This window comes from Monomorium pharaonis, unplaced genomic scaffold (assembly GCF_013373865.1).
Source record: "Monomorium pharaonis isolate MP-MQ-018 unplaced genomic scaffold, ASM1337386v2 scaffold_439, whole genome shotgun sequence".
Classification (NCBI taxonomy): Eukaryota; Metazoa; Arthropoda; class Insecta; order Hymenoptera; family Formicidae; genus Monomorium; species Monomorium pharaonis.
In genome coordinates this window covers 104792-123928 of record NW_023415735.1, presented here as the reverse complement: position 1 = coordinate 123928, position 19137 = coordinate 104792, and the positions used below count along the sequence as shown (strand labels likewise).

At 29.6% G+C, this 19137-nt stretch overlaps 2 protein-coding genes and 1 long non-coding RNA gene across 4 annotated transcripts; 2 read left to right on the top strand and 1 right to left on the bottom strand.

The window, feature by feature from the left end:
- Positions 1-92: 92 nt before the first annotated feature.
- LOC118648445 lies at positions 93-5688 on the bottom strand. Its single transcript, XM_036294758.1, has 3 exons — positions 5414-5688; positions 4742-4893; positions 93-2822 (listed from the first exon to the last, which is right to left on the bottom strand). Exons 2-3 carry the CDS (start codon positions 4866-4868, stop codon positions 388-390), a joined length of 2562 nt encoding a protein of 853 aa, XP_036150651.1. The 5' UTR covers positions 4869-4893; positions 5414-5688; the 3' UTR covers positions 93-387.
- A 133-nt stretch (positions 5689-5821) lies between these two features.
- Positions 5822-10629, top strand: LOC118648447. 2 transcript variants are annotated; one of them, XM_036294763.1, is made up of 9 exons: positions 5822-6356; positions 6523-6647; positions 6868-6972; positions 7052-7325; positions 7436-7536; positions 8682-8901; positions 9922-10035; positions 10132-10386; positions 10456-10629. In XM_036294763.1, exons 1-9 carry the CDS (start codon positions 6185-6187, stop codon positions 10464-10466), a joined length of 1377 nt encoding a protein of 458 aa, XP_036150656.1. In that variant the 5' UTR covers positions 5822-6184; the 3' UTR covers positions 10467-10629. The 2 variants fall into 2 exon arrangements, with proteins under 2 accessions (XP_036150656.1, XP_036150657.1); XM_036294764.1 differs by lacking the exon at positions 9922-10035.
- Positions 10630-10860: 231 nt separating this feature from the next.
- On the top strand, positions 10861-18880 carry LOC118648449. Its single transcript, XR_004965300.1, has 3 exons — positions 10861-11452; positions 12157-12273; positions 18698-18880. It is a non-coding gene; the product is annotated as an uncharacterized LOC118648449 (long non-coding RNA).
- Positions 18881-19137: the final 257 nt, after the last annotated feature.

Genomic DNA, 19137 nt, shown 5'->3' with positions numbered 1-19137 from the left:
TTTTGATATTTTTGGGATAAACAGACTAATGTAAAACACTTTTTTTTAAATACTAAATAATGGATATTGTTACATTAAAATAAAACGTTTTATTTACAAAAATTATATTAAAATATTTTTATTGCAATTATATATACAATTATATGTACAATTAAGTTGACAATAAAATAAATTATATTATCTTTCGTTTTTTAGCGTACAGCGTGACCTCGATGAGAATTGTATTTTTACCTACTCCGAGTAACCAAAGCATGTAAAGTCATATAAGACATAGTGTTTTTTAAAATAATATTAAGTATTATAATACACATTCTTACAATAAATAACATTATCAATTTTACATAAAATTATTGATTTAAGATAATTTAAAAAAATAAAAAGTTTTAATTAATCAGCCTCGAATACATTAGGCATTGAACAAACATACATTTGTTCTCCAATGTCTACTAGAACCATCTTTGAAGCAACCTCGACTATTGACACTAAAAATTGATTACTTGTTGTTAGCGATCTTATCTTCCACATATGTGGTATTTCAATTTCTCCAAGAATTACCTTCTCTAAAAGCAATTCACTGACATTGAAATAACATCCAGTATCGGGAAAACTGATTATTTCTAAAATTTGTGCAATTTTCTTTGATTTTAGCTGAATAATACTATTATTCCATCTTTTGGACCGCGTGTAATTTTTAGTTTGGTATAATTGGTTATTATACACACATTTCTCATATTTTACGCCTCCAGCTGTGTATACATCTGCAAAATATTTGCCCGATCCAAAAAAAGTTACACCCTCTGTAACTTCTACGTTTACAGTTGACCGATTGCCACAAAATAGTTTATCACAATAAATTTTTACATTATTCGGTAAAGAATTAGTAGCTACGCCTACTCGATATGACATAACTTGCAATGATTTTTTGGCCATTTGTTGCTCTACTCCCTTTGGCCCGTTGACTAGTTGCTTCAAAACAAAAATGTTACTTTCATACGGGAAAACCGATGTCGCCCAAAGAGGTCCTGATTTTCTAACAGATTGAACGCAATGAAGAATAGAATGAACATTATATCGCATTGCAATCGTTCCATACAAATTTTCAAAATCTGCTACAAACTTCAAGAGATCTACTTCGCACTGATCCAGTTCAGAATGCGAGATTGAGGTCTTTTGTAAAATATACACGCTTTTGACAAATAGTACGTAATGTTCGAGATTTTTCTTTGGCACTAAATCCATACAAACAGGTATAGAGTAATATAACAACCATGACTTCCAATCTTTTGCTTTAAAATTACTATAATTAGTCATTGATTGCGGCAACTTCCGCAAATCGCGAGGAGGTTGAATTCTACATAATCTTTCGTTAATGATTTTCCTTGCATCGCGACTTAGAATTTTTATAAATAAGTCCCATATGTGTTTTGTTACGCCTAAAATGACTGTATGCATGCAATCAAGCGGAAAACCCCACACCATATCAAAATTTGATAATGATGCAAGTACCGAAGCTCCCTTCACTCCTCGACTTTGTAATCCAGTTTTAGCCGATACTTGCACATCATATAAATGAGTTTTATGAGTTCTTAACTCGGATTCTTGGTACTTGAAAGGATAACGCATAGCAGAAATATATAGCCCAGGATGATAACAGTAGCTACACCCAAAATATCCATTATATTGTATTCTATTTTGGACTACTGGTCGAGCTACAGAATCCATTGAACAACATAAAACAGTCGGCGCATATGAGATACAAACATTATCAACCGTTATGCCAAGATCGACACCGTCTTTACGTAATCGATTAATTTGTTTAATGAACTCCGTAATGTATGTATTCATAAGTCGAGGAGTCGGCTCATGTTCAACAATCATGATACCTACCATCAATACATATTTAAAGCGCATTGTTGGTGGTAAATCATTGAAAATGAGTTGAAGAGGCCAAAAACTTCGTTTTGACTTATGAAATAATGGCGCTCCATCAGTATTAATATTACATGTTAAAGAAGTGGGATAGTCCATAATCATTTTACGATATAATTCCCCGTCGCTTATATCACTAATATCTCTACTTTCTTGTGTAACGCGCCGAGCATTAATTTTTTCAATCAAAGCATTCCGAACATTTTTATCCTGCATAAGTAAATCTAATTGGTACCGTAAATCTATAGATAAAAACATATTTGTGCTTGACAAACTTATATTGTGTTTATGATTGCAAAACTCGCACAATATTTGATTCGCCTCAAAATGTTTCTTTGTTGTAGAATATAATTTGCTGTAACAATTAGTGCAATAATAATGATAAGTTATTATATTATCCGGTGGGTTGATTTGCTTCGCGAATCTATGATTTGATATATTAATATTACGAAAAGCTGGTCCAGCACATATATGAAGAAGTTCCATTATAGATTTGCGCGCTTCATTTGACGCACGATATCGCAAACAGTGCCCAGCTACCATCGAGACAACATCATCTACACTTAAACCCGCCGCCGGAAACATTATTGCACTACCTGTGCGTGTATGAAATTCTTCATTTCGCACGTCTAAATCATCTTCATTTTCTTCTTCAATGTCATCAACACTCCCAGTGACACTTCCTGCATCCGACGTATTTTCATCAAATGCCATTTCTTCGTAAGATGCATGTACCCATTTTTGATCTTCAAATGAGATATTCTCTTGCACACATTGTGCAGATTGTGGTATTGTATTTTCGTGACTAACACCAGCACTGCCAATGACTTCTTGTTCAAATATTCCAGCGTTACAAAGCTGATTCGAACACGATGGTTCACAATCAGTAATCCCTACGAGGAACACAAGATATGTATTATTATACTCTTGAAAAGCCATTAATATGACACACAAAAGATATTGAAAAATTACTAAAATAAAGATATATATTTCATTGCAATACATCAAATTAAACAAGAAATATTTTTGTTTCAAAATTAATGATATAATGATATTAATTTATAATAATAACTAATTGCGTAATTAATTCGGAGTAAACAGCTATGGTTTAACAAATCAAAACGTATATATTTCATTAAATTTTAAATAAATTTGTAGATCTCCAAAATTCACAAAAACATGATTACGATAAACATCGTTCTAAATTGATTGAAATTTATTTCATGTAAAATCCAAAATAAAGTATTTTTGATTTGTCTGAAATCTTTCTTCTAATCTTTTTTTCGCAATAATTATAAAAAAATCTATTTTTTGTTACAATTGATTTTTGCAATATTAACCGTTACTATAGCTGACTAATTAATCTCTTCAATATTTTCTCTGCAGTATCTTAAAGAGTTATCTTTTATTTTTATATAGCGTTCTTCTTTATTTACGTTTATTTTTTTCGCCGAACTGTAAGAGTTTTAAGAAGGAAACTTTTTAAGGTAAATCCTGTAGTGTACACAAAGAACTGGGCTAGTGCTCACATAAACTGTATATATTTTAAGGAGTTTTTGAAGTGACTGATTTTGAATCAGATTTGCAAAATTAATTTGTTTAAGCAAATTGTTATAAATTATTTGTTTAAACAATTTCTTTAAACAAGTTATTGCAAAATTCTTTTTTTGAACTTGTACTTATATATGTAATTTTTTTATAATTTTTTCCTAGAACATAATTTTGATTTTTTTAAAATTAAATTTTGCAATAAAACTTTTACAACCCGGTAAAAAAATTGTACGCAAATAAAAATGCTTTATAAAAATGAAAAATAGCTCTTTAAGGTACCGCATAAAAAATATTACAAAAATTAATTAGTCGGCTACAATAACAATTTAAATATGATAAAAATAACTGCTCATAAACCTCCTTTTTTTATTTTATGATAATACAAGACAGTATCACATTTTGCACCTGGAAAATATTTATTATTACAAAAATATTTATAATTACAGCCCAAAGTATTACAATTTTTTAATTTATGTACTTTATATGATACACGTGAAAATATACTGTAGTAAAGTAAAATTAATAAATTCTTGTCATAGTATTTAGAGTTTGTGAACAAAACTATGATACTAACTTCATATATTAATATGAAAAAATAAATTTTATTGTCAAGGCACAGCATAGAATTGAATACTAAAATCCTGGCTAAAGTATTATTTTTCTCAATAAACTTTCTTTACAGTTTTTCGAGGAGAGGAGGAATATAGATGCTAGTTAGCATCAAAAATATTAAATTGCTTGTCAATTTATTTTGTGACATTACGTTCCAGCTTTATGTAAGGACAGTGTTTTAAGACCAACAAATATGCGGCGCTCAGTTCGCGTGAGCTATGTTTCGTATATAAATTCACACAAATAATTAATAGGCACTAAGAACCACCATAGATTTTCTGCAGACCAACATAGGTATTTCTATATATCCTTGTTTGAATACTAGATATTGTCACTAAGTTTGATTCTTATCCAGCATTGGCTCTAATAATAAATATTTCCTTGTTCCCAAATTGAGAATGTCATACTGTCCTATATATATTTTCATATATAATATTATACAAATTTTCTTTTTACTTAAAAAAATAATAACTTGATCAACAAACACAAAAAACATTGTAATGTCTTGGAATAAAAAGTCATCATACAGCAGATAAAAGGTATTTATGAAGAACGCGATAAAGAAAAGGTGATAATAAACAAGTGCCCAAAAGTTAGAAGTTCATTACTTATTATAATAAAATTGAAATAAGTTGAAATAATATTAAACCTGTGCGTTCATCTACACGACGTAACATTGCGTCGTATTTCTGTTTCCATTTCTTATATGTAGCTTTCGATACCATGTCCTTGTTGAAGTTTCTTTGTAACCATAGTTTGTATCTTTTTCTTTCCATGTTGTATTCAGTGTTTCAATATTCACTGCAATTCAATGCAACAAACAAAATTAGCAATATACAACAGTATTTTACTACATCAATTTTACAACAAAAACACAGATAAAAATATTAATTAATTTTATGACAAAACTATAAAAGACTACAAATGTTTTGAATTAATTTGCATACATTTCAACACATTGTTACGTTCAAGTAAAGTGAAAAAATAATGCATGTTTATGGCATATGAAAGAGATTGATTAGGTTTATTTATTCGCTTGAAATAAAACATAAAGAAATAAAGCCTCTATAAAAAGTGCAAAAGCATATATTTGTTACATATGTGCAAAGGCCTCACTATGCAAAACAAGTTGATTTTTATTGTAAAGCAGGATTGATAAAGTGTGTTGCTCACGAGCTTTCCTCTTTTTCTCTTTCTTCTACCTTATTCGAATGAAAGAGAGAAAGAATTACTCGCGAGCAACATTTCGTCAGACCTATTGTAAAGTTATGTACATATATACAATAACGTTGATACTTATTAAAATGATAAAAAATCTTACCTTGAATACCGTAAAATGATCTCTGCTATCTGCTTCCAATGACTGCGTATAATTTTAATGGAAGATGTACATACAGGTTAGCAATGCAGTCTTTCAAAATCTGAATGTCACATACTTCAAACGCAAATATTCGAAAGTCACAGAAATATGTGACTTCTTTCCGCGAATGCACTGCACAAGACGTAAATCACGTAGTTACGTATTATAAATTACGTATTACACAATATAACCTGAGTCAGCAACAGGTATAAATATCAACGGCCGCCTCGTGGCGTCATGATATTAGACCTGTTCTTTTTAGCTGCACTGATGCACTGGTGCAACAAGTTAAAGTGAGACAAATATATTTTTTCTCATTCTAACTTGTTACACCAGTGCAGCAGTGCAGCGAAAAAGAACAGACCAATTGTACCTTATGGCTTTCGTTTTCGGTACGAACTACGAACACGTGCGTCCCGGCTGCACGTGACGTGCAGTCAATGATTGGGCGCACGGTATTGGTAGCCGGCAGGCAATATCGTTCTCGATTCTCGGTGCCTGGCGAATGTGATTTTCTCTGCTTTCGCGTGCTCGGTAATTTCGACGTCCTTAGTCCTGATATCATTTCTTGAGCTGTGTATTCGCGTTCGGTTCTCTTGCCTGCACAGCATTAATCGATTCTCGCGTCGTTTAAATCTGAGCGATTTCTCGTGTTCGATTTCTGCCCAAACCGGCATTTTCGTGTTCACGCGACGTGTGTGTGTTGACCGTCCACATTGCGTGGGCCGAAACATGTATGCGTACGTGCGGATTCCGCCAACAAAAAATGTCCACGAGTTTCGGAAAGTTGTGCCGGTGAAAGATATTAAAAGATTCAATTCACAAAATCCACTTAATCCGCGACAATTGTATAAAATTAAGCACAATGGAGATATCGTCGTAGGTCACGTTCTACGTACTGCAAGTAAGTAAAAAAATTATATTGTCTTATATATTTAAATTTTTTATTGTACCAGATTATCAAAAATTTCCTTAAAAAATTCCTTTAAAAAAACATTTAATGCAACAGATTTTTTATATAAATTTATTGTTAAATATTTTTATTATTAATTTATTATCATTATTTGTAGATACCAAGAGCGAATTGGAAGCAATGGTGGCAGGAAAAAGGATGAATGTCCCACCGTCACAACATCTACTGTCACCATCTGACAGCTTTAGCACTGATATTGAAAACTCACCAAAGTCTGCTAAGGTACGTTAATATACTAAGAAACAATAGCCTTGTTCGTTTTGTCTATTCTGGGTCTACTCGGAGCAAACCCAAGCAGACCAATGCATACTTTAATAGGTTGGCGTCATCGGAATCAATTAGAGTGCGTTGATCTGCTTGGGTTTGCTCCGAGTAGACCCAGGACAGACAAAACGAACAAGGCTAATGACTCTACAGTGAATTTATTATGTTTTTTTTATAGAGGAAAGGTGAAAATTTAGAACATATAAAACAACATAGGCTAAAGCAATTAAAAGAACGTCAGGCTTTGTGTGCAATTAATGCACAGTCTGTTGAAGAATACCAGGTATGAAAATTTGACACAAATTTTTATAAACTTGATATAAAGTGATTTATGGAATTATGACAAACACATTATTAAATAGGAACATAGCACTTGCCGCAACAGCAGCTCGCCGACTTCCAATATTGAAATAGAAGATTTAAAACATACTATAAACGCATATAAAGCCCAATGTGATTTTTTAAAAGACAGTCTCCAGAGAAAAGAAAAAATAATTGCGGAAAAGGAGGAATGGATTGTTAAACAAAAAGATATGGAAGTAACTATTGCGGCATTACAGAAAGAAGTACAAACATTACGTCGATTGAATATTGAATTGCAGGAAGCTGCAATCTTAAAAGGAAAAGAAATCCAAAGTTCGTATATATAGATATATATATGTTTAATATACACAACATAGCAGCTATATTGTATAATATGAAATAATAATACAATTATTATTATGTAATTGATCACTTTTTTACAGATTTCAATGAAGGCAACAATTTAAATGTGGTTACAGGAAACAACCTAACAGTGTTAAATAAACATCCGGCAGTTGGTTATATAACGCCTGATAATAAAAGCGTAAGTGATTTCAATGTTTGCAAGATTAATTTACAGATATTTTTCTACTTACAACAGGATTACGTTCGTAATACTTTGTTTGTAAATCGAATTTATTTGTAAGTTGAATGAATAGCATTTATATTTTATGTAGTTTATATGATAAATGAAACTTTATTTAAGCAAAATAATTATAACTAAAAACGATTACAGATCTATTTAGAAAATAACGAAACAAAATGTTTTTCTAAATTATTTTTAATACATTTAATTATTATTATAAAATTAATATTTAGCTTAAACACAGATTAATTTCACCAAGTGATTAAAAAATAAGATTTTTTTCTTAAAAATAAAACTTAATATAACATTTAATATTATAAAAATAATATTTAATTTAAATCATTGATTAACGAGTGTTTTGTTAGATTAATTATAATTAATCTACTTGTTTATTTTTAGTCAATAGCATACCGGTTGTACATAAATCCGAAAATTTATAAATTGAGATAGTCACAAGTAGAGGGATATCTGTACTTATCTTCAAGTTTTCCAAATTTCCTGAATATTTTCTAAAATTTATAACATTCGCGTGGGAAAACACTTTTTAAAATTTATTTCATATATTTATTATTGTACATTTAGTCATTCGTAACTTCCATGTAAAAAATTATTTTTTAATTTTCTTTTTAATAAATATTTATATATTTAACAACATCAAATAGTAATTAAACAGATATGAAAAAATGTCTTTAAGTTTGCGTTATTATAAATTGAATTTTTATTTATAACTATAGTATTTGTTTTGACCATTTTTATGTAATATACAATAATAAATTACAATAGTCTTTTTCAGATATATGTTACGCAAATTATTGAAAAAATTTTAATAAGTTAAATTTAAATTTTCAATGTAAAAATAAATTATTAATTAAAAATATAGATTAAAAAAAACATCAACTGATTGGATAGTTTTGCAAACAGTACCACAGAATTTTACATAATGAAGCAAACTAATATTTATAAAAGATTGTTATCTAAACAATTTTAACTTTTGTTATTGCTCCCCGCAATAATAACCTTTGGAAATCTGCCCAAGTTTTTTATTACAATATTTTCTTTATATGTCATATCTACGAATGTAATATAACAATTAAATCTTGCAGATTCATCTTGGATATGGCGAATACTTGCCCAAAACTGCATATGTTGCAGCTGCTTGCGATTGCAGAAGGCCTGCAATTTTTGTTCGGCAAATCGCGATTTGTCTGTTTTCTTTGGAGACGCTTTTAAACAGCACTGTAACAGGCAAAGGAAGTAACCGAAATAGAAATTCTAAAAAGCCGGAAAATGCCTTAGATTGCAACAAAATTTTAGCGATTAAAGGTAATCATGTGTAATATGTAATTTCGTATTATCTCATCAATGATTTCTTTCTCTTTTATTATTGTTTTTCTTTGTATAATCGCTTTTCTTATTATTAGACGACGAATAAAATATATCATAAAACAGTCAACCCTTAACATTTTTTACAACCACAACGATATTGAGATTTTAATTTTTTGCTGAAATTGCAACCGGTGGTGTACAAAGTAATCATATTTATATCTACGAAGATAAATTTAATTCTCTTTAACATTAGAAACTATATTAATGCTTTTAAATATATGTATCTAATTATATTTGCGATAATAGAAGAAAACACTGGTCTAAACATTTTTGCTGGAAACATTTGTTTTAGAGCAAAGGCTGCAACTCAAATAAATGAAAACAAAGTTTTCTAATTTTATTGTTGCATATTTTGCATTATTTTACAATTTATTTAGAAATTTTGTTTGTTAAAGTCGCTATTAGTCTTCAAAATAACATGTCATTGTTTAAGGGTAACATAAGACATGTTATTTGAAGACCAATAACAATTTTAACAAACAATTAAAATTTCTCATGTAATTTACAAAATATTGCAAAATACACAATAAAATTAGTAAACATTTGTAATATGTACCTACGTTTTATTTTTTGCAAAAGTTAGAGTTGAATTGAGTTGAGTTGCAGCTTTAGTTGTGTTGACGAGGCCCTTTGTTCTAAAACGAATGTCTCCAACAAAATTAAAAAACATTCAGTGTATCTTTTATTTTTGACAAATTGTAATGGAGCAAACATTTGAAAACACCAATTTCTAATTAATATTCAAGAGAATTAAAATTATTTCCACAGATAAATATGGATACTTTGTATAATACCGATTGTAACTTTAATAAAACATTGAAATTTCAATATTATTGTAAAAAAAGTAAAGGGCTGATTGTTTAAGAGTAAATTTTATTCTTTGCCTAACAATACAATAACATTTTATTTTCTAATTCTCTTTGATAATATACTATTAAGTACTCTTCTTTTCTTTAGCTATATACTATCATTATTTAACGGTTGAAAAACAAATTCCACCAGCAGAGGCGGACAAATTGGTGGAAAAAACTAGAAATATTTTAGCTAAATTTATATCTTCCTTAAAAGATTGTAAGCAATTTTGTTTCAAAATGCGACTATTACAGTTACAACTTTTTTATTGAGATGTTTTTGTACCGACATATTTATAATATAAACATTTTTCAGCGCATACATGTACTACAGAAAAAGAAACTCATGCAATGGATGAGGTTCTCAATTCAGAAGAAGAATTGGACATCGAACAAAACATTGAGCAAAATGTTGAATCGAATATTCAACGGGACACTGATGAATCGAACATCGACTCGTTAAGAATGGAAGAAGCTGCACAAGTGCCTAATGAGGAGACATCTACATCGAATGAAAATGACAACGATCCGGACTTTGCTGTCCTTATCCCAGCCGAGTCATCAGACAGTGGTGGGTACAAATAAATATAATACTTATTTTTCGAAACCACTTATACTTATCACAATTTCTTTTTTCCAGATTCTGTTTAAACCGTGAAGGTTTTGGGACATTTTAGTGTCAAGAGTCAAGATTATATTTATATCTATTATAAATATTAAGTGTTTTTATTTAACATTTTATTTTTACATTTTTTATTTTTACAAGTATCTTTTGTTTAACTTTATCTGATTTTTTATGTTTTGTTTGATTATAATTTTTAATCGAAAGTTTTTTATTAATACTTTATGTTAGATACTTGATTATTAATATTAATGTTATTTTTTGTTTTTTTATAAATTTTAATTGGTATTTTTATTTGTAATATTAATAAAAGTTATAGTAACAATTATATGTATGGTAAATAAAAAGTATAGTAATTATATAGTAAATAAAAAAACGTTTATCTATAACCATTGAAATTTATTATCCTTTCCTATTTTCATAAAATTGTGTGTGTGTGTGTGTGAGTGAGTTTGGTCATTACGGGATTCATTGGAATTTAAAACAATAATTTTCTAAACCATCTAATGCCATACAATTCCATAACCTCTACGGATTCCATAGGATTGAATGGGATTGAAAATTTCTTTTTTGGATTCCATGGGATTAGATCATCTCATTTCGAATCCCATCTAATTCCATCTAATTCCGTCAAAAAAGGAATTCAAAGGTATTAAAAATTTTTAATACCTTTGAATCCTTTTTCGTTTGCTGGGAATATAACAGACGTTACACTCTATTTATATTATAGTTACGAAACTTTACTACATATATGTGATGTAACAAAGTTATGAAGCTATAATATTACTTCGTTATTTGTATGTTACAATAACCGGACAGTGATGTAACCACAATGTTGCGTGGTTACACAACAATTGTTTTACTTATGTTATATGGATATTATAAAATTTGAATCTTGTGAGACTCTAACCTCAATCGCACAACGTACATCTCGTGCATTAGGCGCGCTTTCCCCTAGTGGATGCTATAATGACGAAAGAGAGACGTTGTTTTCTTGCAACTTGACTTTAATCAGGTAATCCTTTATGTTTTTTAGGTCAACATTTATTAAAGATTATATAAAAAGGTGTAGAAAATGTTACTGCATTTAATTAACATATATTAATTTTCTTATATATAATATACATCATAGATAACTTATTATAATCTTTCCTACATGTTTTGTAGGTTATGTTTAGTCAGCAACAACAATATAGATTTATAAGTTATAACCGACTTTATATATTTTTTATTTTTGATATTACATGTTAATTCGATGCAACATGTATTGTGGAATTGACAGTACATTGATAATTATACAATTTAGATCTATCATACAATTTCGAGAAAATTGTATACGCTGCTTATTCGATGCATTTTTGCACAAAATGAACAAAAAAGTATGGCAGATAAAAGTTCTACTCTATCTTGCGAAGCAATAAATTTATCGTTAAAGTTAAAACTAACAGATATATATATTATCAAACCTATTATTGACAAAATGTATAGCGATATGCTTCTTGTTTTGATCTGCACAACTACATATTTTTATATTTAAATAATGTATTTCTTAAGTAAATTTAAAGATAATTTATTATTCGGGCTGCTAGTTTTACATACATTTCTAGTTGCAAAAGTCACATAGCATATGTGTAAATCATACAATATATAAAGGCAGTTATAAACTTATAAATATAATTTATAAAGACGTATCATATTAAAACTAATTTTATATTACAGGATTCTGCCAATTATTCTTACATCATTCGGACAACTGTTCTTCTTAAAATTTAAAAGAACGTAAAGAATAACTGAAGTTTATAAAAGCTGAAGAAATTTTCACAAGGATTAGAACAGGTAAGAATAAATTATAGCCATTATATGTTTTTAGAATAAAACCCAGCAAATTAGAGATAAAAATAATCAAATGTTCCTTCTCAAGTTCCACTTTTGTGCACATTTCCAGAATAATCATACGCACATTCACTGGTCATTCTTAAATTATTCTATAAATAAAAATATCTTATTTTGTCTTTCGTCTCATATATGCCTATTTTGTAGTCTTTCGTCTTATATATGCCTCAATTTACAAACAATTAAGTTAGAGAATCAAAAATATAAATAAAAATTCTGAATGTGATCATTGTGAATGTATGAAAAAAATTGTATTAATTAGAATAAATTATTTTGGGAACAACAGAGTATTTAAATACTTACTTTTTAGTTTTTAATGTAACTAAGAGCTTTATCAGTATAATTCTGAGGCGTATATCTGGCTGACACAAAATGCATAACAGTTACTAAATGACTAAGACCTACAGATAATCTTTGACATTCATAAACATATTTCCTATATTACAGCCTGCGACCACATCATCGGCAGGTTAGTTGAGTGACATTAGTCTGTATACTTTGTTGTAATTGTTTCAGATCAGATTTCGCTTTTTATTTATTTCAGTAATCTAAAAAAGATGGTTGTACGATACCTTTAAGAGTCACATAGTTGCAATACAATATTAAAATAGAATTATAACATTTGTCATTATTCTCTTACCTAGCCTGCCATAAGATAATGACATACTTGAAGAACTAGGAGATACACCTTTGGATAATCCTTTTGATATGAATTGCTCTGCCAATTCTTTATATAATGGTTTGCTAAGCTTAAACAGAGACAAACTTCGGTGAATTTTTTATCAATAGCATACACCAGCTTACAAGAAAGAGAATTTTGGTGTAAGCCAACAATTTTTTAATAATGTATTAATAAAATTTCTTACTGCTTCTCTTTAAAATTCGAATAATAAATATGATAATAATGATAATCTCATCAAATTGCTTGTTCTTTATTAAATCTTTTGCGAAGGTTTTCTCGAAACAAGTTAGATTGTAATATAGATACTTTCTCACACAAAAAAATAAACTGTTCACTTCATCCTATAACTTTTTTGGTAAAATTATGTTATTTGATACCTTCAAGGTCCACATATTCTGTTCGGCACACTGTAAATTCCAAGCTGTGAGGTTAATCCCTCTTTTATATCTTTCTTTCCTTACTCGTCTACTCTTTCTTCTACTTTACGCTCAAATAAAGTGTTTCTTCCTCTCTTGCTTTTAATATAACTAAAAATAAAACATAACACAAAGTATTAATCTTATCTCAGAATACTTACTCCATACAAAAAAATAAAAATTTTGTGAGACTTATCTGATTATACAACCCATTGTGTTAGACTAAACTTCAAATTAAGCACAGTCGTATTTTCCTTCACGATGTAAAATATACAAATTATGCATAAAACTAAAAACTGACTCGCTGCTAACCTCGCGCACGTCATCATGTTGCGGCGTTGCGTCGGTTGCGCGTGCACCAGCGTGCAAATTAGCAAGATGCGTACATGCGCATGACGGTTTATTCGTACCAATCCTCGAATATTCCCAGCAAACACAGAATATAGACGCAACATTGCACAGAAGTAACATGTGAGATAACAAATGTTACCTTACAACCCACATAGAAACAAAACCTCCAGTAGATGTCTAATGGACGTCTGCCATGGAAGTATAAACTTCCAGTGGACGTCCATTAGACATCCAATATAGAGCCATTAGAAATCCACAGTTCCGCATTGTGGACGTCCATTAGACCTTCATTAGAGGTCGTCAAAGAGGTCTATTAGACGTTGTATGGATCATTAATAGAGGCTTCACGGAGCCTCGATGGATGACTGACGGACGTTTCGTGGATCATTAGTAGAAGCTTCATGGAGCCTCGATAGATGATTGACAAAATAAAAATTTAAAATAAAAATTTTATTTCTTTTAAATTATTTTTATCAACAGTACATACTAAATTTAAGACAAATTTTTATTAATTAAATATAAATTTAAATTATATTATTTTATTTTATTCTTACTTGCCTCTGGTTTTGAACCCGGGACCTTAGGATTACAAACCTTGTACTCTATCCGCTATGCCAATTTGACTCATCGATATGGGTACTTGTTATTGTCTACATATACATATATGTTATAAACTGACGCAATTATATTATTTTTTATAAAAGCAATTAAATTTTGCAAAACATTAAAAATAAATAGCATTAATTTATTTACTTATTAATTTCATTGTTAAATTTCTTTTTCCATAACCTTAATAATTTGATGGAAATTGCGATCTATTTAGCATTAATACTTTGAAGCGTTCAAATGGTTAATTAGATAATTTTAACTATATAGATCATATATTCTAAGAAAAATTGAATAGTACACTTATTATTCTGTTTTTGTATTCAGTACATGATAAATTTAGATTTTGTGCTTTTTTTTGTGTGCAGTAATTGTAGACAAACCGTTATTTTTGAAAACATTATCTTTATAATAATTTTTTTTTAATATCAAATGGATCTCTCATTCAGGATGTTATAGTGTTGTCTGATTTCTGAGTCAACTACGACGCGCATGGACGGCTAAAAAATCGGACAGCATTGTGATATCTTTTATGAGATATTAAGCTGATATCATAAGGATAACATTTTCAAGAAACTTAAATGAAATTCTTCTATGAGATATTTCAAAGACCTCTCTTAGCAGACGTCTCTGATAAATGTTACCATTTGGACATCATTTCCAAGATATCTAAATGTTTTCTTTAAAAAGTTCTCTTAAAGTTTTCATTCTAACAAGCGTGTTGTCTGGGTTAACTTCTACCATAAAAATAAATGTTCCATACAGCTACGGAAGTTTAATGGATACCTAATAGACGTCTATCTAACTTCCATCATGGAAGTAAATGTTCCATAGAGCTATGGAAGTTTAATGGATCCTTAATGGACGTCTGTCTAACTTCCATCATGGAAATAATGTTCCATAGAGCTATGGAAGTTTAGTGGATCCTTAATAGACGTCCATCTAACTTCCACTATGGAAGAAAACATCCAATGGAGCTATGGATGTTTAATGGATCCCTAATGGATGTCTATCTAACTTCCATCATAAAAGTAATGTTCCATAGAGCTATGGAAGTTTAGTGGATCCCTAATAGACGTCCATCTAACTTCCACTATGGAAGAAAACATCCAATGGAGCTATGGATGTTTAATGGATCCTTAATGGATGTCTATATAACTTCCGCCATGGAGGTAAATCTTCAATGGAGCCATGGAAGTTTACTGGATCCCTAATGGACGTCTAGCTAACTTCCGCCATGGAGGTAAACTTCCAATGGAGCTAAGGAAGTTTACTAGACCTCTAATGGACGTCCATCTGACTTCCACCATGGACATAGACGTCCCATGGATCTATGGAGGTTTAATGGACGTCCATTGGACATCCACTGGATGCCAATTTCTATGTGGAAATCATGTTAATGCAATCTAAATTGTTATCCGAGTACAATATAACGATTTTATATTAATTTTTACATTTTTTTGTTATTTATGCGCAATATTGAAATAATAGTAACATAACAACACTTATATAACGGATTTTATATTGAAGTTATATTGATATTATATAATATTTTATATAATATTCGTATTGCGCAATACAGATCTATTATATTGATATTATATTTAAATTACGCGAGAAAGCTTTTGGCAGTACCATTTCGTGACGCGATACGTATCCGCTGCCGGTGTTCTGGCAGAACGAGTCTGATGGTGCCGGTGTACTCGAGCGGTACTGACTTAATTGTTAAGTGTGATCGTGATTAACGCGACGGTGCGACGATTCTGAGTTTCAGCGCGATCCAGACCATCCACCAAGCTCAAGGAAATCTTATCGCTGTGTTTTGTTGCATAAGACACAAGATCTATTTTATCCGAGGCAATCCTTTTTATTTTTCCATTTTGTACTAAATTTACAATTTGGCAATAGAAAATATTGTACAGTTATATTTTGTAATTATTTTCAATAATAAGTAATTGATCATTCCAGATATTCAGTTTGCAAGATTGAGGTTAGTCTGCAAATTTATAGCAAATTTAATAAATTAATCTCAATATAAGATTACAGTCATATAATTAAAATATAATTGTTGCATAACATTTATGTTTTATCTCAGTTACATGGTACCCAGATAGCCAAGCCTGCAGGAACAAATTTTGAGCAGAGCATGCTATCAATTTTTGACGACAGAATGGCAACAAATTTTATACAGAGTCTGTAATATCCAACGATGTCGGCAAACTGCTGTCAGAAATCAAGCAGAGCTTGCTAACATAATCTGACAACAGATTGGCAGCAGAAATCGAGCAGAGCCTGTTGACATAACCTGTAGGTAGATCGGCAGCAGAAATCAAACAGTATGTCCGTTACTTTATAATCTTAATTGCCATTTAAATGCCAATTAAAACTTGCATTAATATGTTTCTATAGAAAAAAACGTAAGAACAAAGTTTGCGGCAGTAGAAATTATTGAGAAATTAAATTATATTGTCTAATACTTTTGGCCAATCCTGTATACATACATATATTTCTAATATATTAGGGATCGTAAGGAAATAAAATTATTATTAATTGTCAATACATTTTTAATAAGAGTTTAATTGTTCTCTCGCCGATATACATTGTATTGAAAGATTAAGTACTTTATTGTATTGAGCTACCGCGCGATAACGGTAAATTTGAAATAACAGAAATGATGCCTAAACTCTTATTAAAAATGTATTGACAATTATAATAATTTTATTTCCTTACGATCCCTAATTATATAAAAATATATGTATGTATACAGGCTTGGCCAAAAGTATTAGGCAGCTATATTTTTATAATTTATCTGAAGTTCTTTTATCTATATTATTTCCTATTGGTTACTTGTATTATACATAAGTTTAAAGTATATGTATAATATCGGCAACCAATAGAAAATAATACAGATAAAAGAATTTCAGATAAATTTAAAAAGCCCAGACAATACGCTTGTCAGAAAACTTTAAGAGAACTTTTTAAAGAAAACATTTAGATATCTTGGAAATGATGTCAAAATGGTAACATTTATCAGAGATATCTAAGAGAGGTCTTTGAGATATCTTATTGAAGAGTTTTATTTAAGTTTCTTAAAAATGTTATCCTTATGATATCAGCTTAATGTCTCATAAAAGATATCACACAATGCTGTCCGATTTTTGAGCCGTCCATGCGCGTCGTAGCAGAAATCAGACAACATTATAACATCCTGAATGAGAAATCCATTTGATATTTAAAAAAATTATCATAAAGATAATGTTTTTAAAAATTACAGTTTGTCTACAATTACTGCGCACAAAAAAATGCACAAAATCTAAATTCATCATGTACTGAACAAAAACAGGATAATAGATGTACTATTCAATTTTTCTTAGAATATATGATCTATATAGTTAACCATCTAATTAACCATTTGAACGCTTCAAAGTATTAATGCTAAATAGATCGCAATTTCCATAAAATTATTATGGAAAAAGATAAATTTAACAATGAAATTAATAAGTAAATAAATTAATGCTATTTATTTTTAATATGTTTTGCAAAATTTAATTGTTTTTATAAAAAATAATATAATTGTGTCAGTTTATAACATATTGGTATATGTAGACAATAACAAGTACTCATACCGATGAGTCAAATTGGCGTAGCAGATAGAGTACAAGGTTTGTCATCCTAAGGTCCCGGGTTCAAAACCTACCAGCGGCAAGTAAGAATAAAATAAAACAATATTATTTAAATTTAATTAATTAATAAAAATTTGTCCTAAATTTAGTATGTACTGTTAATAAAAATAATTTAAAAAAAATGAAATTTTTATTTTATTTTTTTATTTCTAGTTGCACTTTAAGATATCCGATTTAAGAAATCTTTTAGATATCTGCTTCATTTCTGCTGCCAATCTGCTGTCAGGTTATGTCAGCAGATCCTGCTCGGTTTCTGCAATCAATCTGCTGGCATGCCATGCCAGCAGGCTTTGTCAACAAATACTGAGCTTAATGCGGACACAGAATGCTATGGATCTGCAATGGGTATCTGATTGAATTTGCTGCCAATCTACTCGCAATCTGCTAGCATTTTGCTATTAGGGTATATTTATATAATATAACTATAACATTGTATGAGTGGAAAATTACAATTAACAGAGACGTTACATGTAACGCACATATTATATTGCGTGTTACTTCCCGTTTTATTGTGCCAACATTGATGTTATGTAACTGTGTTTGCTGGGTTCTAAATACGTATTTAATGTTCTATATATGAATTAGTGTATTGGCGTTATATAATATTATTTATTATTTTTTTTTTACAGAAAACTGAACTCAAATGGAAGCGCTTGCACTCATGTCACTATCATGTCCTGACAATTTCGGATTTTATAAAACTATAGGAGACGTGATTGACGTTGAGATTGTGATTGACAGCTGGAGCAAAGCTATAATTTAGTTCAACATTACGTGAAGTTTATTTAATGTTTTTCTCTTATTTTCCCTCGTTTTTTATGTTTTTAAAAATTATTTTTAAAATATATTTACTAATAATCATAAAATATAATATGTATACATTTGTTTAGATATAAGTTTATTTTGTTGATAAATATATGTGTTAAATATATTAAGAAGTTTATTGAAAAGACTATTTTTAATGTTATCTTTTTCCTTTATAATTATATCTATCCTTTATAATTTTAGCACTTACAATTTTCAGGAAGTCAAGTTCTTAAATTAATTTTACATAAAACAACGAAATTGC

What these genes read in the sequence shown, in the direction of transcription:
- LOC118648447 (XM_036294763.1), top strand. Translation starts at nt 6,185, where the DNA reads ATGTATGCGTACGTGCGGATTCCGCCAACAAAAAATGTCCACGAGTTT. An exon ending in ACTCACCAAAGTCTGCTAAG is followed by an intron (nt 6,648 to 6,867) that starts GTACGTTAATAT and finishes TTTTTTTTATAG; the next exon opens with AGGAAAGGTGAAAATTTAGA. An exon ending in AAAAGGAAAAGAAATCCAAA is followed by an intron (nt 7,326 to 7,435) that starts GTTCGTATATAT and finishes ACTTTTTTACAG; the next exon opens with ATTTCAATGAAGGCAACAAT.
- LOC118648445 (XM_036294758.1), bottom strand. Translation starts at nt 4,868, where the DNA reads ATGGAAAGAAAAAGATACAAACTATGGTTACAAAGAAACTTCAACAAG. An exon ending in TCGTGTAGATGAACGCACAG is followed by an intron (nt 2,823 to 4,741) that starts GTTTAATATTAT and finishes TGTTCCTCGTAG; the next exon opens with GGATTACTGATTGTGAACCA.